Source organism: Macrobrachium rosenbergii, chromosome 41, assembly GCF_040412425.1.
Source record: "Macrobrachium rosenbergii isolate ZJJX-2024 chromosome 41, ASM4041242v1, whole genome shotgun sequence".
In the NCBI taxonomy this organism is placed as follows: Eukaryota; Metazoa; Arthropoda; class Malacostraca; order Decapoda; family Palaemonidae; genus Macrobrachium; species Macrobrachium rosenbergii.
The window spans coordinates 17,446,039-17,473,153 of NC_089781.1; the positions used below are offsets into that span (position 1 = coordinate 17,446,039).

Sequence of the window (27,115 nt, forward strand, 5' to 3'; positions counted from 1 at the left end):
CAGTCATTATATCGCGTTTCTTACTTACGATCTGTATGTGGTCAGAGGGAATAGAATCGAGGGAAAACTTTTAGTTTATTAGGTACTTTTACGCGCACGGGAGGTTGGTGGGGGAGGAAGGGGGGTAATAGCGCCACATCACCCTCAGCGAATCACCACGAAGTCCGCCCCTACCCCTTCCCCCAACAAAACCCTTCCGCTTCCTGCTACTTGACGGTATGCGAGAGATAACTTCATACAAAATATGATCCATTCTTGGCCATCTATTAGACATCATTGACTGATAACCTTATTTCAAGTAGTTGCTATAATTGTCATTCTGATATGCAGTCCACAAGGAAAATTTATCCTATAAAAGGATTACTGCCTTCTTGCCAAACTTGATTCTGTTGGGAAGGTTAAAGATGCTGTTGCTTAACTTTACGATCGAGATCATGTACTGCGGACAGGAGAGAGGGAAATAGACCTACAATGCCCAGCTTGCTACATAGCCTGAACACTAACAAAAATAACTGGCTGAAATTGGCAAGGTTTTTGATGTTTGAAATAAATTTCTGAAACTGTCCATAACTTCTGAAATGAATTTTCGAATAAATTTCTAAAACTGTCTCTAATGTTCTTGGAACTATGTATTTCACACATTTTAGAATAGATTTACTGAAACCAGCATTAAGCATATGCTGTAATTCAGTGCTGTTGCTTCACAAAGACAAAATATATTGTCCAAAGTCGCTCTTCTAAGAAAGGTGGAACAAAACTAAATAAACAGTAAGAGAGGTAGTGTGCAATTTGTTGTTGAAATATTATGAATTCTCACTGCTCTTTATCACGGACCAAGGTTCAGCATTTAACACACCATGCATAACACGGTTGCAGCATACAATGAACGTGCTTTATTTTTAAACAATTAGATGACATTTCATGACAATGACTATTTCAATCCTTCATAATATTGTCTTACTGTTCTCCAGTTACCAGAGCATTAAAACTGATTTGGTTGGAAGTTTTTCAAACTGGTGGACTCAAGGGAAACTCATTGGCCCTTGGAACCATTTGTATGTGCACGGGATTTAAAAATTTGTACATTTGCTATACAGTTTCCACATGTATACATAGGAGTAGTACAGTACTGTATATATTTTGACATTACCAGTAACCCTTCTGTTACTTAAAACTCCAACGACACTAGACTACTTTTATTTCTTTGAGAATCTGGGCAAAGCACTGTTGCAACCGTCCTGAAAGATATTTATCGATTCTCGACAGTAAAAGAAAACTCACCACCAGACTTCCAAAAGGCATTTCATGGCTTATGAAAACTTCGGAAATGGTGTATCGACAACAGGAGGGGAATATCTTACAAGAAACAAGTCTGGTGCGATAAATTTTAAGCGGTTCTGTAAAACTTTGAAGTAAACTTGGATAAAACCCTCAATTATTTTCTGGATTTTTCTAAAAATACAAGGTAATCTGTATCTTATTTTGGTTTATACTGTTTTATTGGTTTGACATACAGACGACTATTATTACAATACTGTATATTGGTTTAAGGTGTGCATTTCTATAGTTATATTTGTGATTACAAAATACAGTAACCTTAAAAGACAAAAGATTACAGAAGTAGAGATTACATTTCCAAAATGTGCCTCTTAATTAAGGAGTAGTAACATAAAAGATTTCAAAAAACCTTCCACTGGTTAAATATAGGGGTCCCAAAAACATGCAGGTTTCAACAACGTGTCGACATCCAAAATTTCAAAATATAAAGTTGTGAAGCTAGCAATGAAAAAGACTTTAAAACTTTTCGCCTTTGTCCAAACCAACAATAGAACTCACACCACTGGAATAAATCTCTGACAGAAGGAATAACAATCATAACGTTATATATAATCTTATTGGCGCACGATGCTATGAAGTTCGTTGAGAAGTTTGCGTCGGGAAAGAAACTCTTTTAAATACTGTAGCAGAGTTACACCAACGATATTTTGTTATTATATCTGTTATTCATACTGATCTTCTCCAGCCGTTTCTTTTCATCCTTAAAAGTACACCTATTTAATTTCTTCTCACTACGTCTCTCCTGAAACAAAAAGCAGAAATAGCTTAAACAATAAGAATCAAATTGCATACTACAGTACAGTTAACATTTCATGTACAAATAACCACGACCATTTCTACTGTGCCTTTTCATATACTTAATAAGGCACTGAACTGAAGGCAACTGCCTTCTAAAAACTGGGAGGCCTGCACTGGAAGGGAAACTGAGAATAGAAAGGTTTGAAAGATGTAAAAGGAGGAAAACCTCACAGATGCACTATGAAACAATTGCTAGGAGAGGATGGACAGCAAGATGGGAGAGAGATAATATGAATGGAAGTACAGTAAAAGGAATAAAAGGGTTTGCAACTAGGGGCCAAAGGGATGCTACAAAGAACCTTTAGTAATGCCTACAGTTCACCTTGTGAGGTGAACTGACGGCACTGACGCCCTACAAGGTAAAAACTGGGTGTTAATTTGCCCTCGTCGATTTACCAAACGTCATATACAAGGTCCTTTTAACCCTATCTGAATTACATTCTGCCTTTTACTTTTCATCTATTTCATTTTTGTCTCTTATCACTCAGCTGTTCCACTTCTTTAACTTTATCTTGCTCCAATTTTCACCTCACTGAAGAACAAATCTTTCAGTTCAGCCATGTGATTTGGATGTCTCTTTCAACCTATTTTAAAATAAAAACCCAGCAAATGTGTCTAGTGGTCTATTATGACTCCTATAATCTAAACCAATAGCACAAGTATTTCAGTTCATCTATAACCTAAAATAAATTACATTTATGAAATACAAAATAATCAGTAGGGGATACATGACACATGACAAAAATACTCCACTGTACCATGATCACAGTATTACTATGATCATAAAGTTAATGAGACCAAGGACTCCCACAAAGATTTTCACGGTTTGCCCCAAGAGGCCTATTTTTCAATGAGAATTGAAAGCGAGATATGTTAAAGAAATCGGACAGCTAAGAGGGAATGGAGAAGGAGTACAAAGTAGAAATTAACACATATGGAACAGAGGTACAACAAAGATCATTTCATATATCTGGTGTGCCTTATATGGCAAAGTGGCAATTCATTGCAGAGATCACCAGAATAAAAGACATATTTTGCAGATATACAGAAAGTTACCCTAATTTTATTAGTCACTTTTATATATACATAACAATATTTCCTTTTACTTATGATCGGAGAAGGCTTAATCCTAAAATACACTATTTTAAGATTACAGAAAAGACATAAGATACATATTAGGCTACAGTATATATATGATCAAATTAACAGTATCGGTAACTACAATTGCTAATTATCTCATTCTGCCATTTATCTTGCACAACTTCACTTCAGCAAGCTTGGAAAAAGTAAGAAGGCAAAATTTAAGTACGTTACATGTTAGTTTGGGCAAATTTCAGTAAACAAGATATGTGGGGAAAATCCAAGTACATTAAGAAAGAGGGGAAAAACTTAAGCGCTAAAAGAGGCAAAATCTAAGTATGTTACACATAAGACAAAATTTGAATTTTGTCTTAAACGTAGCATACTTGAGCTTTGCCTCTTTTAGCACTTAAATGCTAAATGTAGGAGGGACAATATTTAAGTACTGTACAATGCTAAGAAAAAATAACTGGTAAAAATAAAGTCAGCTACAGCAATGGATTAAAACTAAAGCATGAGGTACTGGGTGTGCATTATTTTTTCCAAGTCCCTTTTCTCATATAGTCTTACATCTATAAAACAACCCTTTATGTGCAAAAAAAGTTAATCTGCACTGAAGGCGAGGAACTCAACTTACCCTTCGTAATTCCTTAAGAGCTTTCTTTCTAAACCTACGTTCATCGCTGGTCTCACCAGGAGGTCGAATGGATATTGTCGACATACTCGTGATTAATGTTTCCGTGTCCAGTTGTGCTTTGCCTACAGAAAATATGACAAAAGTTAACTTTACTAAATTCTTTAGAACATCCTTCAACGCACACAAAATGTGACTGATTTTGAAATAAATTAAAGTTACATAAACGTAACTAAAGAACTAGTTGTGAAACTTAAAATGTCATTCAGGAATATTTGCCACTGATAAGTAGCAATTTAACTTCTCCATACAATCATTTACTGTGCTATACAATCATTTACTGTGCTAGATCATCCTCAATGTACAGGGGCAGTTATCCCAAAATCATTCAAACTTTTTCTCCGATGGTTGTCTGAATATCATTGTCTGACATGGCAAAGAAAACCTCACCCTGAACAGTTATGTACTCCAGTCATTAAAAAATACCAATAACTATTAATGTGTCGATCAATGAAAAATCTAATAGTAGCACCTTTAGGTTCTAATGAAAGAACAGTAAATCATCACAATAAAAGCAGGGTCCAATATACGTGTTACGCAAATGTCATAAGTTATCCGGGTAATGCCAACTTACCACTGTCACCACCTATCTGATTATTGTGCAATACAAGAGCTTTCTTGGTTAACCCTTCAACTCCATGCTCTAAGGGGATCCCAGTTCTGGGATTAACAGCAATCTTTTTTCGACGAGGAGGATCAGTAATAGTTCGTGGATGATTGTATTGTGTCGAGTAGGTAGAAAGAATTGTTTCACAGTCCCACTTTTCTCCTGGTTCGCTGTCTGATACTTCAATCTGTTTGATAAAAAAAACCTTACTCAATACTTGCTCGCTTGAATTAAAAACCTCAGAATGCAGTCGTATACAATAATTAAAGTACCTCAGCAATCACTGAAAATAGTCAAATTGTATTTGATCATTCTCAGCAACAAAGTATTTCACAAACCTGTACTTTTTCTTTGTCTTCATCTATCCTCTGTTGCATATCCTTGATCCAATTTATAATCCTAGTCTTTTCATCTTCTGGCTCTGCTTGTAACTGTTTCTTAGCCTTTTCCAAAACCTGCTTGAAAAGTGGCGAGTCTTCCCCAATAAAGCCATCAATGTCTTCACCATCGAGTGCACCAACCTGCTCATCATCATACTCCCGCACAAACTGGAAAATTCAAAATATGAAGACAAGCTTATAAATGTAACAATTTTTGTAATTAGGTATGTAAGGTACATGCTATAAATATGGCAATTTTATGATGAAATACAGTTTTATATATACTTACCAAGTAATTACATAGCTATTAGTTTCAACTTGCATGGCAGCTAAAATTTTGAAATTCGTGGTAGTGCTACTTTTGTTTTGGGTAGGTGACTAACCCCGCCCACTTTCGGGGAAAGAGAGGAACAATTCAGCAAAGAGCTTCAATTTGTTTGTGGCCTTCTGTCCATGCGAGGGGAGCAGGAGGGCTCCAATCATGTAATTACTTGGTAAGCATATACAAAACTTTATTTTATCCCAACAATGTTATTTTTATATACGTAACTTACCAAGTAATTACACAGCTGAATTCCACATTGACAGGAGGTGGGACGCATGGACATATCTACTCCAACACATTAGTAATGGTAATGAATTTGAGAATAGAAAAGTTGATAGCATTGATACAATGCTCGTTGTTCCTTACCTGGTAAGAAAGCTACTGCAGGAAGATACTGCCTCTGGTTGGTGCTCATCTTATCTTGTAGTGGCGTGGCAGTATAGCCATGGAGCGCCTACTATTTCAGTGGGAACTTTGCAGCGAAGGACATTTCTGATGGCTAGCAAAGCATCCAATTGTTGCCCCCCTGCCCTGGGCACAGTACTACAATAAAAAAACAACCAGATAAAAACACACTGTCACCTACACCACATAAATAAAAACCACCACCCATCCACTAAAAAACTGGTGGGCACTCCAGGTACATAGTAACCCCAGACTCCCCTGTGACTCGACACCCGAAGTCAAGGCGAAGAGAAAAAAGGATGGAAGGGATGATTCCTACGCTTCTTCCCCCAAAAACCATGCTTGCCACTGACAACGGACCCAGGGTATTGCAGATTTCATACACCGTTTCCACTTCTCATAAGTAATGGGTTGCAAAAATCAACTCCCACCTCCAATTTGTTGCTTGAAGAATGGAGGGGAGAGACAAGTTTTTTAATGCTAGAGTCACACATTGGCGATTCAAGACCACAACCATCGTAAAGACTGGGTTTGGCAATCAAATCGGCATCAGTCACAGGCAATGGACCACAAAAAAAAAAAAAAAAAAAAATCAGCTAATTACAACATGACATCATACGCAATGAACCATTGCGACAGCACTGCGCACATCAAGACGGGATTACATACGTACGTAGTTGTACGTGCATGTCGCCGATGATTTAGGCCAAGCCCACATATTGCCCAAAGGTCGCAGCTGAAAGACTATTAACCTAAGAGTCTGGGATGCTGCCTTTTATGCCTGCCAACGCACATGACACAGCCTGACTACTGCGCATCTCCACTGCTCATGCAGTGGGGTTGCCAGGTACATGTCATACGTCGTACTGGATGCTGCACGTTGACATTGCTAGTTACATCTTCTGTAATTAAATGCTGACACCGGTGCGTCAGTCGAGACGCCATTATGGCACTACTGTACTACGTATTGCTGCATGACATGGTGATCTTTGACATTTGTCGTGACTCGACTGCATAGGTGCTAGGCAGCTTTGCACATCCACCATCACTTGGTGGACATCATCAAACTCGCCGACGCAGTTACGAATCATGTTGACTGATGGCGTCTCGCTCATAATTGCATCGTAATGGCGTCATAATGAGCAAATGTTCGGCCGTTACAACATATGCGGTCTTGAATCGCCAGTGTGTGACTCAGTTTTAAGTGGGCCATAGTGCTTGCTAATAAACTAAATTTTTGTTCAAATCTTGGCTTGAGGCATGCAATGGGATTGGGTTCGGAAGCATGGGCACCCAGGTAAAGGAGAGGGTGGTACAGTTTGAGGACTGGGAATGGGAGACACAACAGACAGGCTCAGAAACAGGAAGAAAAATAATATCACCAGAAAACTTAGTAGAACCCTGGCTAGCTAAAGTCTTACTATTATTATCGGCTCTAGAAGCTGCCTTCCTCTTCCTGTCTCTTTCCAATTTAGCTAAATGTAATTCTAAATTCTTCCACTTTTTGCTATCCCAGTCTTTACATTCCTCACAGGTCAAATCCACTTAACACAGCTGTCCCCTACAATCTGTGCCAAGGGTATGTGGGTCGTCAGAGGCCTTTGTCAATTTCATATTGCAGCACAGACAAGTACCATCCGACTTATGACCGAGCTTAGTTCCAACAGTATCAGACAAATCTTAATCAATCTATGTTAGAGGCTTCTGAGCTGCTACTCTGAGTCTCTCATCATCAGTCTCTATGTCAAGTAGTGATAACATCTCTTCAGGCAAAAGATCTTTCATTTGCCTTGGAATGCTTATCATGGGGGATAAATGGGATCAAAACAAAAAGAAATCAGTCGTTTACCAACAAACGCCTGAAGCATAGCGGGAGGTGGGGGTCGATGTCCTCTGTCAGACCGTGTTTCTGTTACAAAAAAGTTGCCATTTACCCCAACTTAGTTCACAGTGTTACCCAATGATGTTCCTACAATTTGTACAAAAGTGTATTAACCTTGATCAGTTTTAAAAATTTATAGTACAGGTAATACATCTTTGGAAGACAAAAAACAAACATGTAAATTTTGTTGTCAGTCGCATTGACTATACAGGGCATGGTATGACCAGCAGGTAAACAGAAATGGATTAAAATTCCTTGCAATTATAGAGATGAACTCACTCACTCTCTCTCTCGGTCAACTGCCTTATTCCACTGAAGGCAGTGTAATATGAGACGCAGGGGACGGAGAGAAAGAGAGAGGGGGGGTTCATTTCTTTAATCTCTTGAGGAATTTTAATCCATTTTTGTTTACCTGCTGGTCATACCATACCCTTTATAGTCAATGCGAACTGACAAAAACAAAATTTGTGTGTTTGTTTTTTGTCTTCCAAAGATGTATTACCTGTACTGCACGTTTTTAAAACATTAAGAACACATACAAATAGGGTATTAACCCACAACCAGTGTGTATATGTGCTAATACCCATTGGTTAAAGAAACTCAAATTAGCAGTATCTTTTCCTGAGAGAGAGAGAGAGAGAGAGAGAGAGAGAGAGAGAGAGAGAGAGAGAGAGAGAGAGAGAGAGAGAGAGAGAGAGAGAGAGAGAGAGAGATTACTTAGGACTCGAAGGCTTGGCAGATGTACAATTATTTTATCTTGGGATTTTTTTTAATCTTGGGATTTTCTACGGTCAATTCTTGGGATTTGATAAGAAAAACAATGTGAGTAGCAGTACACACCCAAATGACTCAGGTCAGCCATTAGCACGCCAAACCACCAACCTTATGTTTTCAGTTATTAGAATTTCCGATACAGGCTTGTGAACCTGTATTCATTTGTTTTACTAGGAATTCAGTCAATTTGCCTTTATCACTGTTGCGTTCCCTTATCACACTTTTTAATAGCGAGGACTGCCTCACTCATATTGTGATGCAGACAAAACTCAGTGTATTGTTTAACTCTAGTTTTTTTAGTTTATCTTTATTTTTAGTTTTTGCATGGGAAATGTTGTAATATTTTATCCATTTTTTCTTTAATGAATTCATCAAAACTATCGATGAACTGTTAGTCAATCCTTCCAATCTTGCCAAACATTCTGGAATTGTTAAATTGTATGGTCATATGACATGCTGAATAAACGTTTGAGTGTGAGACCTGCTTTATACGCATCGCTGGGCCTGCTACTCATGTGTGCTGCCTGCTGCACAAAATTTTCTAAATTTTTATGCTACTTTTTACTAAATATTTTGCAACTGTATATCAACATCATTGTTGTTGTAATGACTTTATTTGATTATTTTAATTTGTTTTATTTTTGTATCTCATTTTTTATTTTAACTGCTGTGCTTTTAGTACTGTATTTTATATTTTAAGGTTCAGCAGAAACACTGTGCAACACAAACAGTAGTTTGTTTCCGAGAATATTTGCATACAAAACAACACAAACAGTAGTTTGTTTCCGAGAATATTTGCATACAAAACCATCTGTTCGAATTCAATTCAAACAAAAAAAAATTGAAAACATTCATATGCATGAACAGAAAAGTACAAAATAACTTAAGGTAAGCTGTAAACAGTGTAAACCAAAAATTAAAAAAAAAATAGAAAAAAGGAAATCCAAGGAAATTTTAATTAAATATAGATGAAATAAAAGAACGATTCCGACACAATTATAGCCTTTTAGTGCTTGGTTGGGGATCGTCTAAGTCTACGCTTTCTTCATATAATCCAGTGGCTGCTGAAGGGGTAGGGGTGGGGAGCACTCTTCTTGAACAACATACTGAGCGTTGTTTGAATTGTATGTGTTTTCTTTTCTTCGTAAATTTCCCTGTATGGACGCACTGCTTCCTGTACCATTCTCTCAATCTTGGCAAACCGCTCTATGTTAGGGTCCATATTCCCCAATTTTCATAGACCTTGTTTTATCAATGAAAAACACTGATAATTCCTTCACCAAGAACTTTCTTTCTGGTTCTCTTTTTCTTCTTCTCTCTGTCTTTGTTGTTCTGCTTTTCTTTCTTCTTCTATTATCAGTTCTTCATTCGTTAACTCTTGAACTTCTTCGGTCAAAATTTCGTCAATATCATCCACACACATTCAATTTCGAGTTTGTCTGCCAATTTTTAAATCTTGCCTCTCACCACGCTTAACTTTTCCTTGCTATCGAAGCCATGAACATCTTGAATAAAGCGCTCATTACACTGCTTCCAGACGATGTTCATGTACTTAGCTGTGACCAACTCCCATGCTTTTGCTGTTTTTGATGTACTGATAAATACTATATTCCTTCCTAAACTCTCAGTGTTAGTTCTGGGTCTGAATAAATGGCCTCAATAGCTTGATCAAAAGATATACGTAGATAGTGCACTTTAAATGTTGAAATAACCCCCTGATCCAAGGGTTGTATGAGTGGGGTGGTGTTGGAGGGGAATAAACACCACTCGTACGTTAGGGTCTAGATCACCCAAGTGAGGAGGGTGGGCTGGTGCATTGTCTAAAATTAAAAGTATTTTGAAGGGGATTCCTTTTTCCTGGCAATACTGGCGTGCAGCTGGGATGGAACAATTAAAAACCGATCCTCAAATAAGCCCATCATCATCCATGCTTTACGACTGAATTGATAATGCATGGGAAGCGTATGCTTGTTCACGTTTTTTAGAGCGTGGGGGTTCTCGGCCACGTAAATTAAGAAGGGTTTTAATTTGAAACCCGCAACACTCCCCCCAAACAGCAATGAAACCCTTTGCTTCATAAACTTATGCCCTGGCACGCTCTTAATTTCATTAGACATATACACTCCTTTAGGAGTTTTTTCCCGGTCCAGGCCTGTTTCATCTACATTAAAAATTTGTTCTGGCAAATACCCTTCTTCTTTTATTAAATTAGCTAACTCTAACTCGCCAACAAAATTCTTCCACCTTCTTCATCACAACTAGCTGCCTCACCTTTCGCTATCACATGACGAATGCAGCGCAAAAACTTAGCATTTTTTCATCTCAGCAATTGGGCCTTCACGTTTCTTAGTAATAATTGCCGAATTCGTAGGAGCCGAAGATTTCACTGCGACTTTGATGTGATCTTTATCTTTAAGGATTGTTGACACTGTGGAATGGGAGAGCTGAAGATCATGAGAAAAGCTGATGACTTTTTTTCCACCTTCATATTCTTTAATTATCTGCATCTTCAGGTTGAGAGTAATAGCTTTTCTTGGCTTCTTGCCAAAACCTACAGCGCTAGATTCAGACTTCCTCTTAGGGGCCATGGTGAAATTTACTGTTCAGCTATATACACAATATATATGATGCTTCTGATAGGGCAGGGTAACTCAATCCGATACTGCCTGAGTGATGAGAGGGCTCTGACAAGATGATGCGCTGCCGAAGTAACTCGGCAGTCAACTGTCATACAGCGGTGTATTCTAAGGCATCAGCCCGCCCAGCCCAGCTACCAGAAGTATGGTTGTAAGTATGAGTGGATGTATGTCAAGCAGGTTGTAAGTCAGACAGTACAGTACTTGTACTAGATGAACTCGAGTCGGACATCGTACATAAGTCAACTATCAACAAAGTCTAACTCATGAAAAAATTGTCTCCAATCGTTAAAAACATGTCAATATCGGTAAAGTTGGTGATAAAGAACCTAACACTGACTAAATGTGCCAAAAAGGCTACCAAATGCAAGATTACTTCACCATTTGGGCGAAAAACATCAACCGGAAGAGCAAAGAATTCCCAAAATGAGCTGCTTCATACACCTGGTCCAGTCACAAGCCGGCAGAAACAAATTGAAATTCTTTGCCGAGTTGTTCCACTCTTTCCCCAAAAATGGGCAGGGATAGTTACCTACCCAACACAAACATAGAGCTACCATGAATTTCAAAATTTTAGCTGCCGTGCAAGTTGAAACTAATAGCTATGTAATTACTTGGTAAATTACTTATATACAAGCTTATTTTCTCAAAAGGACCACTGGGTAAATACAGTAAATGGAGAGAGAGAGAGAGAGGTTTGCAGCAAATTTTACTAGGATTTTCTAGTCAGGCCACATATCTTTTGTTTTATGGCAAAAATTTTTAGAAAGTTTATGAATCTAACATGCATTTTACCTTTTCTTCAAAACAGTCATCCAGAACAGAAAGGCCTTCATTTCGTCTCAAGACACTTGAAGATAAAGAGTAGCTTGTGAAATGAGATGCAGTCTCCTCCTCACGAAAAGTTCTGGGCGGGCCATCCAAACTGCCAAGTTCATCTCGTTCTTCATCGTCGCTGTCATTGAAGTCACTGCTGAAGTCACGTTCCTCTTCATCTGCATCGTAACCTTCTTCCTTGGACTGTTCTCTGTAAGCACTGTGAAAAATTTCATTGCTTACATAGAGCCTTTGTAAAATGGTGTTTAATATACTCCAACCTCTTCCTCTTCTTCAAATAATAATGGCTTCTTTACTCTGGACCTGAATACCTTGCTTTCACACAGAAAGGAAATCATTGTTTAAAAATGACAGTAACATATTAACATGCCTGTGAGTGTAAGGCACTGGATGTCCAACTTAATTTAGAATGCATACAATAATATGTGGAAAACATTTTTCCCTCAACAAACCTCAGTTTTGAAAGAGCTGGCAAATGGTGACAACCAGCAAGGTCATTCTCCCAAGCAACATCATCGTCATCGCAGTCCTCCCATTCTTCATCATTGTCGAATTCATGAATGGGAGTTTCTGAGTTGAGCATGACAACAAAATTGTCTGGAAGAGCATCTTCATCATCAGGATTGCAAGCAGTCTCATCATCAATTAAATCATCATCTAGTCCGGCTACAACATCAGGATCAAGTTCAGGACGTGGACCTGTGAAAAAGAAACGAGTTGTGCTTCAGTATGACAAGTTGCAGAAGCTCATTTAGATGAGATGTGAAACAAGCTCATCTAAGATATAGGTTCTTTATTAAGTAAGGTTACAATGCAACAAGGAAAATGCACGTGAGCAACTGACCTCGAAGAGGGGAAGCAGCATACTGCTAGGCACTGGATCTGAATGTGTTCGGTTGCCACTTATCAATATACATGTGAGGCAAGAACACAGCTGCCACTTATCAATATACAATGTTATATATGTACATGGGAGGCAGGAATACATTATGCATTGACAAACACTTTACAAATTCAATGCAGAAAGATTGATAAAATCCCCTCCTGGCCTATGTTAAAAGCATCTCATACCCTCATCTTCCTCAACAGAAGTTCTTTCACTTAATGATAAAATCCCCATCTCTTATGAGGAACATACCCAATACACAAGGATATCAATAAAGGTCCTTTCACTTACAGTTTCAGGGAGTGCTATGTTTCAGAACACAAAACTTATTTCACAAGGTTAACCCCATCTGTACAACAAAACCAAAGCCCTTACTTCAATTTCAGTTGTGTCATAATACCCGTTAAGTACAATAAAACCAAAGATGGTTTTTCTTATTAACAACAGGGCTGAGCAATGGGCTAAAAAAAAATTAAGGAGTTTCTGATAATAAAACATCCCCACTGTAAGATATTTAATCAAAATTGTAAAGAACCAAAATCATTTCTACACAAAAACCATTCAGAAATTTATCCTACATGATTGGATCCTAAAATTTCTCTTCAAGGTTGAGCCAGCTGGGAAGAACATAAGCTACTTAGCCCTTCGACCTGATCTCACTCAAATTTTATTCATATAGAACATGTAAGAACAATAATGAAACGTCACAGCATTGAAAGGATACGCAAACTATGTTCCCAAAGCTTTAGCAACCTTGTCTGAATTCAATAACTCCAAACAAACATACAGGACATGTATATAATATATACAGTATATATTTTACACACCTGTTAGAGGAGCAGCCTTATTGAGGAGTCCAATAGGTTCTTCGACAAATGACTCAAATACGGAGGAAGGCAAAACCAGCCTCTGTTTACGGAGTTCTTTCTTGTTAGCCTGTTAAAATACATTGTAAAAGTAGTTACATGAAACCGATCTCACTAATTTCAGTGATGCAAACACTCAATCACTGTACATAAAAAATAATGTGATAAATGTATGGTATTTATCAACCTACACTTGTGAAATATAGCTACAAGAAATTCCTGATGAAGAACTTCTCTGCTCTATAATTCCTATTTTACATTAGTTGCTTAAGAATATGAAGACTATTTTAGCAGCTTCATACCTACAAATTATACTAGAGTAGCTGAAAGAGAGTTCTTAGCAGCTTCATACCTACAAATTATACTAGAGTAGCTGAAAGAGAGTAAGTGTACAAATACCAAAAAGGCAACATGCAATGAACTTTCTAGTGTTTTGATGTTCTAAATAATGTGCGATAAAGTATTACTGTATACTTCCAATGCACTTCACATTTATTGTAAAAAGCTTACTGATAACATTATGACATTTTTAATGAAATTCATATTGTAGGTCTTACAATATGAAAAAGACCATAATGAATAAAACTTATAAAAGTTTAAAACTAAATCTTAATTTCATATCATCACCTCCGATGCCTTACAAGTCAAAAGGGCCTCCTGAATTCGAGCACACGTCTTTCCTGCGCTTTGTCATTCCCAAATCTTGGCTCATCTCCAGCCTCTCATCTCACAGTTCTCCTCCATGTAGATCTGGGTCCTCTAACTCTCCTGGCACCCAAGGAATAAATTTTGACAAAAATCTTGGAGTAACAAAGCAGTAAACCTTTTGTCTACTAACCTGAGGGTCTTCTTTACGAATAGTGTAAACTTCTAGGTCTTCATCGTCCCAATTCACAGCTTCACGCACACCTCGGAGATGTTGCAAATAATTGTAATCATCATCAAAGTAAATTCCATACTTTTGCTGCTCTGCTTTCTGCTCTTCCTACATGAAGAAAGATGAGAAGGATGGATAGTATATCGTCATTTAAAGCTCTGAGTTACTACAACACTGGAGGAGAAAAAGGGTAAAACCCTGATAAGCTTATCCTGAAATTATGAAGTATCATGGATGAAATACCGGTAAGTCAAAATCATGAAAACAGCTGTGGTGAAAAATTTTAAAATGGTAATTAAATATTATTTATAGAAGAGTAAAAAAAATTTATCATCATTATTAATAAAAAGGCCACTACCATACAGTAATATTGTATACCATTCCATACTGCAACTTAGAACTACATACCACTTCAGATGGCTTTAAAACAGACTGAGGTGCAGTCTCATCGGCGACCAGTGGATCTCTCTGGCTGCGAGCCACCACCTTAAAGGTGTGAAGAACATCCCGCCGACGATCAATGAATTTCTTACTTTTCTTTCCCTGTAAATAAAGGAAAATCAATAAACAAAAAAGATGCATATGAACCCAGCAAAGTGTAGTGCGTGTACAGAATCACAATGGAAAAATACCATAGTCATAAATGTGCAACATAACGATACAATAGACTTTTTACTATGATTGTAATTGCAAAATGTTAAAACATAGCGGCCAAGTGAGGATTTAGTGTAGAGTCAATGTCATCAATTTCTTCTAATTCATTTTTCCTCTATCATTCTCTCATACCTCCACATTCCAATAGCCCTCATTTTAAACATTCTTATTTCCCTCTCAAAGTGTAGCTTCTACTGAATACTTTGGAGATCTTAATAAAATTTTCTTCTTATTCAATTTTGTATTTATCCCTTGGCCTCATGCTACTATGTGGTCATTCAGTGCTGAGAGGGAAATTGAGAGTAAAGAAAGTTTTAAAGGTGTTACAGGTGGACAACCTCACAGTCACAATGAGTAAGACGGAAGAATGAAAATATGAACGGAGGTCCAGCGAAAGGAATGGAAGGGGTTGCAGCTAGGGGCTAAAGGGTCTCTGCTAAGATTCTTAAGTAATGCCTACACTGCACTGCGTGAGGTGCACTTACAGCATTACCCCTATATGGGGCTGTTCTTCTCCCAGACATGGTGCCGAAGAATGAATCTGGGATACACAATTGATGGTTTTATGAAAACTACATTTTCTTCAGAATAAGTCCTGTCACTGATGAAAACTACAAAAAACAGCATTCTTGGTATTCTTACAGTAGAGTAACAGGAATGAAATGTGTTGCAACTAAGGGCCAAGGGTTACTGTAAAGAACCTTATTGTTTCTTATACATACTCTTACTTTCTATGTCAATCTGAAGGTATTTTATACTTTCTACTACTTTTAAACTTATCTCTCTTCTTGTTTCCTTCATATCATAAGATCAACAAGTCACTTTTTCATGAATTTCTAGCTAATTTTGAGTAACTTTAATATTTTTGTATTTTCAGTTTCAACATGGCCTGTGACAATATTAGCAATGAACGTTCAACAACTGCAGCAATTTTTCATTTTGAAGTTAACAGCATAAGTTAGTGATAAGCAAGATAATTGCTGTTTACTGTTGGAGGGTTTCAGAAAAAAAAAAAACCTGCCTGCAAAACTGAGGCAGACTACCAAGGCCTGATTCCTCCCAACTGCCAACAGGAATATTTGCCGTCTTTTGTTGTTTATGATATTTACTGTCTTTTTTTTTTATGTTTTTACATTCATCCCCGAAGGGATGGTACTAAGCACAGCATCCATTTGGCACATAAACTGGGACTTACTGTACCAAGGGGGGCACAGTAATAGTTTTCAGTTTTAGATCTTCCCTATTCAAACTGTGGATTAAAACATCATCTTCTTACTCCATCTAGGTATCATCATCTACTGTCAGTTGATTAGGAATGAGAAAATTGGAATATCATCATGTACTAGGCTATGGTATACTTGAGACAAACTCAAGATACAAACTTGTGTGTTCAGGCTAACATTGAATCAAATGTATGAGACCTAGCCTAATACTCTTCCTCTCATTAAGTACTAGAAACAGCGCCATGTTATTTTTGCACTTCAGAACAGTAGCCTTAAGGCCGCCACTAACGTTCCGTTATACTTGAGTAGTGCACAGTCAGCCTGTGCAGGGAAAACTGAACCCACTAACATTCAGTTTTGCCTGCACATGCATAACTGCGCAGGTATAACTGAATGTTAGGGGGTTCAGTTTTGCCTGTGCAGGCATAACTGCGAAGGTATAATGGCGCCCTTAAGCACTGAAGGAGAATGTTTTGGAGAGTGACTGCAGAGTAGGGGGTCAGGACTACTGTAGCCTAGTAGACACTTTTGTAGTAGGCATTTCAGAGGAAATATAACCTAACCAGACACACCTTTACCTGACCTAACCTTAGACTTGGTGTCTAACATGGCTGGAGGGGCGTCGCCCCACCGTGGACCCTCCCAAAAGTAATTCATGATCTGCTACTTTACATTCTACCCAGCCCTATAATTAAGAATAGAATAGAATACAGTATTGTGGCCAAAGGCCAAGCACTGGGACCTATGAGGTCTTTCAATGTTGAAATGGAAACTGACAGTCAAAAGGTCTGAAAGTGTAACAGGAGGAAAACCTCACAGTTGCACTAGCCTGTGAAACAACTGTTAGGAGAGAGTGGAAAGCAAGATGGAAGAATGAGAATATGCACGGAGGTACAGTAAAAGGAACGAAAGGGGTTGCAGCTAGGGGTCGAAGGGACGCTAAAAAGACCCTAAAGTAATTCCGTAATTCCTAAAGTGTACCTCATGGGGTGCACTGACGACAATACCAAACTACGGGGCCTAGTCGATAATGTTAGGAAACATAAACAATGAATGAAACAAATGCAACCCACAGGGTAGCCTAGTCTAGCTTCGTCTTGGCTGGCCTGTTATGCTTAATATTTTTGGGGAGAGATTCATATCACACTTTACCAAATTCTTACCGCAGTCTTATCATTACAACAGCCTGGGAACATTTTCCGACCTAAAATAAATAATTGCGTAGCCAGTCTCCCTTCGGCGTAGTGCATTAGATTTGCCTAGATGAAGCAACTTACATCGCCTCAATTTCTCTTAATAATGAAAGTTTAACGGACATTCTGCCACTAACCCAACTAATGCTGATTATAATACTATTTAGTTATAGAAATACAGAATTACATCACTTCGTACTGCAAATTATAAAGGGAAATGTGTCCGCTCACCATTATTTACGTTCTTCTCCGCATGCCGTGTTTACAGAACGCGAGCGCCATCTAGACACTAGTGACTCACGGGAATACTAAGACTATTGAGACCTAAAGGGAACGTTTAAAGTGACAAAATGGAGGAAAGAAGAAATATTTTTCAAAATTCCACACACCTGAAGAGATTAAACTTCTCATATATTTAAATTTTAGTTTAAATTGCATATGAGAATCTAATATTTACGTATATCCTCATAAATACCTGAATTTTTAGTATCATCTTTTTATCTAACGTAATAAACAACACTACATTCCAACAGTTTTTGATCGTGAACAGTATCGTGATGTTGCAGTGGAAATCATTTTCCTACAGGTAATGCGGATATAATCGTTTTACTGCCCTGCCGGCGTTTATTATTTCTGAAATTAGATATGATGGCTTGTTATATATGTCTCAAAATCCCGTCTATAAATTGCATGGCATATGTTATAAATATTCTTCCTTACTGGAGCCAAAACAGTCTGTTCTTAGCGGAAAATATTGCTGCAGAATACCAATGTGTCTGTCTATTCACGTAGTTTCACCTGGCTTGCTAGTAGGCAATAGAACAAAGGGTCCACTAAAACAAACCCCATAATAAAGATTACAAAGCAGTTGGGAATAAGAGAGGCTAGATACTGTGAAATTCAGTTTTAAAACTAAGTCACTGAACGGGTTGAAATAGCGTACACTAATTTGTGCAGCGTTGACTTTTTCCAGAATATTCACCCTTTCTTTAGCCATTACTGACCATTTAAATCCATGTGTTAAAACAGTTTCGACAGTTTTGACCTCACTGATCATTTTAAAAGCATCGAAATCAATCGTTTGTGTACATTATTTTCACAATGATGGTCCTGTTTCACAACAAAATTATATGAATAGCTCTAGGCTGCACAGAGGAGGGAGACAGTGAAAGATCTAGTTAAAATCTTATACTGTAGTTTGGTTTTACGAGATTTAAAGTCGTTTTCAGAAATTATCAGCAAGAAACAAGATTTTTATTCTTTATTTTTTAATCTGTGGCTCTGCTTGATGATGATGACGAGACATGAGTTGGTCTGCAGCTCCAGATTTAAAGCAAAATAATTTTAAGTTGAAAGTTAAACTAATTGCAAAATCCTCTCTTTGGGGAAGAAACGTGTATGTCATACCATCTGGCATATTCCTTGAAACAGGCCTTTGTCAATTATCATTCATAGTATGACAAAGGCTTCTTTCAAGGAATATGTCTGATGGAAAAAATAATAGCGATAATGGTGATATTCAGAAAAAATGTAATATGTCCTTACAATGCATGAAACGGGACAATAACAAAGAATTGATCTGAATATATAATCTAGGCCAAGCACTGGGACCAATGAGATCATTCAGAGCTGAAACGGAAATTGACAGTAAAAGGTTTGAAAGGTGTAACAGGAGGAAAACCTCGCAGTTGCACTATGAATCACTTGTTAGGAGAGGGTGGAGAGTAAGATGGAAGGGAGAGAATATGAAAGGAGATACAGTAAAAGGAGCGAAAGTGGTTGCAGGTAGGAGCCGAAGGCACGCTGCAAAGAACCTTGAGTAATGCCTATAGTGCACCGCATGAGGTGCACTGACGACACTGCGTCCCTACGGTGCATTTAACAAAGAAAGCATAATTCGGCGCCAGTAGTTTTAAAGACAACAGTAAAGCTAGGGTTTACAAGTAAGTAAAATGAAAAAATGTGTCAAATCATGCTAGTTTTATAGAATGATATGTCATTCTGCAAGTCGTTTCAAATTTTTGAAAAAAAATCTGTATTACAAATCAATGTTTTTTTACGGATGCGAGAAAAAGGCACTGAATATTACCAATAAAAATATGAATATATGATGATTCGTGGTCTTGAAGAAATATGTGGTGTTGAATGACAAAGTTTACCTTCGTTGACACGACCTTCAGCATCCCGTTTTCTATCAGTAAATTCCTCCCCCCCCCCAACCTTATCACATCCCCAGGTAATTACAAACAGGTATATGAGAATGTTTCGTTCATTGTGTTAAAGAGAATTTCAATAACCATCGTTTTCTCAAAAATTTTCTCCGGCATGAATCTAAAACTAATTACTGGAGTATCTTCATTTATATGAGTATTGTTCTATGTAAGCGAATTCTCTTAAAAGTAACATATGTAACTGATTATAAACGCACAAAAGTCCCAAGCTGCCAAAACAAATAGAAAACTTGCACAACATACTGGAAAAGCCATCTAGCCTCTACGTGCGTAGTCCCAGACTGGAAATTCTTGAGACCACTTTCTCGGCTCCCAGCAGAGTGCTCAGCAGCCATCATGAGTGCAATGTGAACGAGTGAAAACAATCGCTTGTGTTCATCGATTTCATAGGGCCGTAGTGTGAAACATTTCGCGCAATGGCGACTAGGACTACTCTATGTTGCCTCCTTAGTGTATTAGTGCTCTCAGTTTACCTCAGTGTAGTTGAAGGTAAGAGAAACGATACGCAACCTGGTCTGGTTTGAAGGCTGAGTGGTTCATGTATCATGAGAGTGATCCAGTATTCGCAATTTGCGATATCGAGATGCTACTGCTTAGAAAGTAAAAAAAAAAAAAAAAGCTGCGCAAACCAAATACTACTTGCTTGTAGATAAGGTAAGTGGTTAAGTTAAGGATGTGAACATTATAGAAGATCGTCACGTTCCAGGAGATGCAGAACCAAGATGGTGAAATCTGTTTTCCTCACTCTCGGCGCTGGGGAACGCGATCTGATTCTCGCTGTGAAACTGACAGTCGTATCTTTTGACGGAAGATACGCCTAGGTTTCATTCTTGATAGGGTCATCATATGGAGGGTAATTGCTGAAATCTACAGCATGGTTGCAGACATGCCAAAAGGCCATAGGTCATTGCCACATCAGATTTAATGTGGAGTGTACGTCTCGATTTGCTTAATTCCTGTTTGAAATTTGGTTTCTTGGTTGTTATCTTTAGCGAATAAGGTATGAGAAGAAATCTATGATACAGGAAATCTTACAAAAACTTTTTTTCAAGATTCGAAAATAGAATACCATAAAAGTGAATTACAAGATGTCCTAATGATTTCTGAAGAAAGACTAGGCTTTCTTTACGCTTATTAACTAGAATAAAAGATATTCTTTTAACAAAGAGGAACTTCGTAAAGACTTAGAACAAACGAGAGAGAGAGAGAGAGAGAGAGAGAGAGAGAGAGAGAGAGAGAGAGAGAGAGAGAGAGAGCCCACTGCATAAAAGATATCACATCGAGAGGGAGAGTTCCGCTAGAATGACCTCCCCGATTTCCATGAAGAGGTGAAAGGAAGCAATCTGGGGTATTTTCAGCCAACCTTTGGCACTGGCTTCCGACTCGCTGTAGACCGAGAGATAAGAATGAATAAAAAAGTAAGGTTTCACAATTACGTAAACAGTTTCCCCCGTTCCCAGTTCCAGAACAAGTCGAAAGTGTCTTCGCGTTCAGCTGAAAGATTTTAAAGTGCGTAAAACGGAGCAATCTCATCGACAACGGTATAGACCGATGCTGAAGCGTTGGGTGTGGACTGGTCCTGTCAAGGCTACCTAACGGACTCTAGATTACTTGTAAAGGTCGCAGCAGCCACCTCTGCTTTGTGTCCGCTTGAGACACTTAACATTTTGGAATTCCGTTTCTTGGCCGAGTTAGTGACCTACGTCTGGAATCCTGGTTTGAACTGGTACATTAGTTTTGAGAAGATAGCAAAAGTTTAACCTAATCGTATATTTTATATATATATATATATATATATATATATATATATATATATATATATATATGAATGTCTTTTCCTGTAATACTACAGTGTAATATGAACAGGGGCACAGAAACAAGTGCCTGAAATATATGGTTTCAACGTTTAAATAGTGTTTTATGGGCCTTCTTATTTTCATATATATATATATATATATATATATATATATATATATATATATATATATATTATATATATATATATATATATATATATATATATATATATATATATATATATATATATATATATATATAAAATGTGTATGCACTGGCAAATGGATGTGCGTCAACTGGTGACTGGCTATTTTCTATCTCGAATGAACTTAATCTCTCATGAATTCACAAGAAATTAAATTCTGGAATAAAAAAATAATTAGCAATAAACGTTTTACGTCAAACGTTCCAACTATAGGGGTTAGTGATCAAGGGTGTTCTTTATTATTCTAATATGTCTTTATTATTCTAATGTGTCTAGTCTCACCACAAGTCCAACCCACCTATCCCATCTCAGGATGTGTAGGTTCAAATGGAAATTTCGAAACTTACATTTATTTGGGGCGTACAGAATATCAGTAGTGTTGACTAAGTAATTAATGAAAGGTGTGAATACTTTCTCCTGTCTGTTCTTATACAGAAAAGCTTGATATTAAATCCGGCAGGCTTACGACGGGAAGCAAGGTTGTGACGTCACTTGGTGGTGACGTCACCTGAAGGCTATATTTCCTGTAATGCGGAAATCGGTACCGTAAAGATCAAATGCCATTTTCTTTATAATATTCTTCAAGTAATCGAAAGCCCGTGAATAAACACATACCAGTGGTTACAAGAGTTATTGCGTGTTGTTATACTGTACCGGAGTCGGCTGAAGCTTTTTTTGCATATATTTTATTCGGTATGTGGGAAAGTTTCTCTCTCTCTCTCTCCAGTTAGCCGATTTTACATGACTCCCACCTGTTCGTCTTTTATTCACAGTGAGACGAAGAAACTTCAAGGAAAATGTTTTGCCATATGTTCGCAATTACTCGTTCGCAATTACTCAGCCAAGTGTTCTAGTTATTTTCGGCTATCGCATCCTGCTTTTTACTCGTGTTTTTATTTGGTTTTAGTTGGTTTACTGTTTGACTTTTTGCACTTGACGCATACGTGTCATTTACTGGTTTAATTATAAAGTCTCTCTTCCCCCTCTCTCAGACACACACACACACACACACACACACATATATATATATATATATATATATATATATATATATATATATATATATATATATATATATATTATGGTATGAATGTCTTTTCCTGTAATACTACAGTGTAATATGAAAATAAGAAGGCCCATAAAACACTATTTAAACGTTGAAACCATATATTTCGGGCACTTGTTTCTGTGTCCCTGTTCACTGGTAGAATATGGACAGGTGGAAAGTTACAATGGTATATATACAAAAACATGAAGGTGTGGCCTTAGGCCTCCGATGTTAAGGAGGTGGCGTTTCTTAAGAAGGAGGAGATTGACCAAATTCCCTAGTGGTTTTTGGCCTCATTAGCTCCCGTTTGGCGATGGATCTGGCGGTCGCGTTTCTTGGGTCATCTTCCTCAAAAGGGGTCCGAGGATTAAGGTGTCAATGGCGTCCGATTTCCAATGTCCTCCTGACAGGTTCATATTGTTGGTTTGATTGATGATAGCAGATTCCAGCATCTTTCTTTTGTACGGACAGCTACTCTTGAAAACCAACTCCGCCCCACTCCAGTTAATGACATGCCCTGTATTTCTAATATGTAGGAAAATTCCCGAACTCTCCGAAGCGTAACGTACTGATCTTTTGTGCTCTGTTATTCTTTGCGAGAGCGATCTACCTGTCTCGCCTACATAAATGTCATGACAATTACTACACGGTATCTTGTAAACTCCGGCTTCTTCCCTTTTGTTATTTAAGTATACGTTAACGAGCGAACTCCCGATGGATTTGGGATAATGGAAAATGAAAGGATTATTAGAACTGAGTTGCTCGGTGGCCTTTTGGATGTTTTCATCGTATGGAAGCTTTATATTGTTGTTGAAATCTATTTGTCTGTTTTGAGTGGTTTCAACGTTTAAATAGTGTTTTATGGGCCTTCTTATTTTCATATTATGGTATATATATACATTATATAAATACACACATATATATACACATATATAGACCTATATACACATGATATATCAACATATATTTACATGAAATAGTATATATATAATTTATATATATATATATATATATATATATATATATATATATATATATATATATATATATGTATATATATATATATATATATATATATATATATATTATATATATATATATATATATATATATATATATACATATACATATACAGTTCGCTTTCCAATTCCTGGTTACCTAAGTCACTGCTGTGGTCTACTGTGAAACGACGGGATTCCAGCCAATCACTCAACAGAAATCAGAATTCTTAAGTGGGCTGATCACTCTCTCGTGTCTCAGTTCTTAATTACGTCTTTATACCTTTGTATTAACCGATCCTTACTCTAACGAAGCATGCAATTTAGGCCAAGCGATGGGCCCTATGAGGTCATTCAGTGTTGAAAATAATGTAGAAACAATTGTTAGGGCAGGAAAGTAAGACGAAGTAAGACAATATGAACGGAGGTCACAGTACAAGGAATGAAAGGGGTTGCAGCTAGAGGGCTAAGGGATGCTGCGACGTACTGTACGTCAAGTAATGCCCACGGTATACCGCGTGAGGTGCACTGGAGGCATTACCCCCTATGTTATTATTATTATTATTATTATTAACTCAAGATCCTGATTCCAGGGCTCTTCCAGCGCTGCTACTCCTGCAGATCCAGGGGGAGACTGGGAGACTGCAAAGACCCCTTCAGGGTCAATTCATCGTCGTCCGTGGTGCCCGGGGTAGAAGCCGCGCCATGCGTCTCCGGCTGGTGTTCCAAGATAATCGAAGGGAAGAAGGATGGCGAAGGTAATTAGCGAGGATTCACGAATATATGTGAATGTGCTTAGCAAAGACTCGTTGAAATATGTGACTATACTTTACTAAGACTTATTAAGATATGAAAAGAATTTGAAATGAATTGAATATAGAATCTAGGCCAAAGGCCAGGCGCTGGGACCTATGAGGCCATTCAGCGCTGAAATGGAAATTGAGAGTAAAAGGTTTGAAAGGTGTAACCGGAGGGAAACCTCGCAGTTGCACTATGAATCAATTGTCAGGAGGAGAAGGGAGAAAGAGATTATGAACGGCGGTACAGTAAAAAGGAATGAAAGGGGGTTGCAGCTAGGGACCGAAGGGACGCTGCCGAGAACCTTTAAATAAGTATACCTTAGTTTTACCAGACCACTGAGCTGATTAACAGCTCTCCTAGGGCTGGGCAATGCATACAGTGCGCAGCATGAGGTGCACTGACGGCACTAACCCCCTACAAAAAAAAAAAAAAATAATTTTTTTACCTGTCAGATCACGATCTTGCCACGGAACGTCAGTGTCTGCAGCGTTCCCCTCCCGACGATAAGCCGAGGTGCTCAGAAGCTCTGGTAGGGAACAAGAAGGTAAGTCAACGAGGAGATTTTGTAAACAGGTGTTAGGAGGAGGTCGGGTGGCCGAGGAGGGGTTGGGGGGAGGTGGATGGGTGTGGTTGGGGGGAGGGAGTTTGTGAGGTGATGGTGGAATGGCAGATCAAAACGATTATGTTTTACATGAGCTATAGATTTACATATGTGTGTACCTTTTGTACAAAATGACTGATAAGGAATCTATTCAGTATATATATATATATATATATATATATATATATATATATATATATATATATATATATATACTGTATATGTGTATATGATATATGTATATGTATATGTATATATATATATATATATATATATATATATATATATATATATATATATATATATACTAATGGTCCATTTTTTACCAGATATTTATGTGCAATGTAATAACCACAATGCCCTCCTAACTTTTATTTTTTCATTTTTTTAATACCTGGGCATTTTGGCTATAAAATTTAAACACATTATATATGTATATATATATACATATATATATATATATATGTTTATACATATGTACATACATATAAATAGTATGTACGTATGTACAGTTCATACATGCAGGATGTACAGTACATCTCTAATTCTAAACGACTTTCTTCTGCAGGTCTTCATCTGCTTCTGCCAAGGAGACCTGTGCAACTCGGCCAGGAGTGTTGGTCCCTCATACCTCACGTTAACAATTTTGGCCCCCGTCGTCTTTTTCCTCTTCAGTCGACAACAGCCTTGATCGACAGCCATCAATCTTTTTTTTGAGTCTTGCTTCTGTTCGCACTCTACTTGCTTAGTATTATTTCCAGTCACCACTTTAGCCATCTGGACTTGCAAGAATCTTGAACTGTACAGTCATTTGTTACCAGTTACACAGTTCCACTTGATTCTTGACGAATTATCTTCAATTCGTATGGCCGTAAAAAATGTCACATGCCATTTGCAGAATAACGATGATTCCTGCTAAATGTTTTCCCCACATCCTAATTTTGGACATATTTGACGGCAAAGTGTATGGAGTTTAAATTATCTTTACTATTTTGATTAGGACTGCTTTGCTGATAATGCCTTTTGTTGGCTTCATTTCAAGGAGACATTCTGTTCAGATAGTAAAATCCACGAACTACTCCTGCTGCTAGAAAATTTATCGTTGACGTCAGACCACAACACAATGCATTTCTTGTACAGTATTTCCACACTGTACCCTTTACACATCTTTACAAAAATTTTCACAGAAAAGTTTCTTCCGATGATTTCAGTACAAGAAGCAATTTAGCTCTTGTTTTTTACCTTTAGGTGAACTGACCATGTAATTAATATACAGTATTCTGTTGATTGCCATGTACAGTTTATGAATGATAAAAAAAAGTAGTGTACATTTGTGAATGCCTATTTTGTTTATGGATACACTTGTAATGCAAAAGCCAGTGTGCTAGATCCTTTAGTATTAAATGTCTTGTAAAATATTTATCGTAAGCACATACTGTCTATATATATACATACATATATATACTTATATATTATACATATATACATACTGTATGTACGAACATTAATATCGTTTATGATGAGGTGATGAATAGATTTTTGTATCAATGGTTGTGTTAATTTCCTTCTTTTTCATAGAAATTTATGGTATATTTATTAATAAAAATCAGTGTTGTCAATTTTTTGAAATTTCATTTTTAATTCATCATCATTACACTGTTTTGATTGTTTACATTATCACTACACCAACGCTGCTCATTTTGCACTAATTTCATTCTTCCTGAAGCCAAATTGCCCTATTATCGTTATATTTCTACATTTTTTTTTAGCTTAAGTCAGAACATTATTATTTCATTATAATTGCTCTATCAGTCACCGTTGTAACTTATTATCTGAATTATTTAAAGTAATATTATTTAGCACCTGTTCTTCTCCCAGGTATGGTGCACAAGAAGAATGAATGAATTTGGCATAATACACAATTGCTGGTTTTGTGAAGACTACATTTTTCTTAAGTAAGTCTTTGTCACAAAAAAACT

At 37.4% G+C, this 27,115-nt stretch overlaps 2 protein-coding genes across 2 annotated transcripts; one reads left to right on the forward strand and one right to left on the reverse strand.

The window, feature by feature from the left end:
* Positions 1-1,480: 1,480 nt before the first annotated feature.
* On the reverse strand, positions 1,481-17,765 carry LTV1 (LTV1 ribosome biogenesis factor). The gene is made up of 10 exons (XM_067084077.1): positions 17,687-17,765; positions 14,794-14,928; positions 14,347-14,493; positions 13,470-13,578; positions 12,209-12,455; positions 11,715-11,955; positions 4,856-5,065; positions 4,485-4,704; positions 3,854-3,975; positions 1,481-2,080 (listed from the first exon to the last, which is right to left on the reverse strand). The coding sequence occupies exons 1-10, from the start codon at positions 17,687-17,689 to the stop codon at positions 1,970-1,972; spliced, it is 1,545 nt and encodes a 514-aa protein (XP_066940178.1). The 5' UTR covers positions 17,690-17,765; the 3' UTR covers positions 1,481-1,969.
* A 2,199-nt stretch (positions 17,766-19,964) lies between these two features.
* On the forward strand, positions 19,965-26,684 carry LOC136826701 (UPAR/Ly6 domain-containing protein rtv-like). The gene is made up of 4 exons (XM_067084090.1): positions 19,965-20,175; positions 24,328-24,492; positions 24,988-25,079; positions 25,705-26,684. Exons 1-4 carry the CDS (start codon positions 20,103-20,105, stop codon positions 25,825-25,827), a joined length of 453 nt encoding a protein of 150 aa, XP_066940191.1. The 5' UTR covers positions 19,965-20,102; the 3' UTR covers positions 25,828-26,684.
* The last annotated feature ends 431 nt before the right edge of the window (positions 26,685-27,115 follow it).

Bases quoted from the DNA above. Each gene is read 5' to 3' on its own strand.
- LTV1 (XM_067084077.1), bottom strand. The intron at 11,956-12,208 runs GTTTGTTGAGGG...AATTTTTCACAG, and splicing joins CCAGCTCTTTCAAAACTGAG to TGCTTACAGAGAACAGTCCA. The intron at 3,976-4,484 runs GTAAGTTGGCAT...TATTTTCTGTAG, and splicing joins TCAGATAGGTGGTGACAGTG to GCAAAGCACAACTGGACACG.
- LOC136826701 (XM_067084090.1), top strand. From the start codon at position 20,103: ATGGCGACTAGGACTACTCTATGTTGCCTCCTTAGTGTATTAGTGCTC. The intron at 20,176-24,327 runs GTAAGAGAAACG...TCCTGATTCCAG, and splicing joins TTACCTCAGTGTAGTTGAAG to GGCTCTTCCAGCGCTGCTAC. The intron at 24,493-24,987 runs GTAATTAGCGAG...TTTACCTGTCAG, and splicing joins AGGGAAGAAGGATGGCGAAG to ATCACGATCTTGCCACGGAA.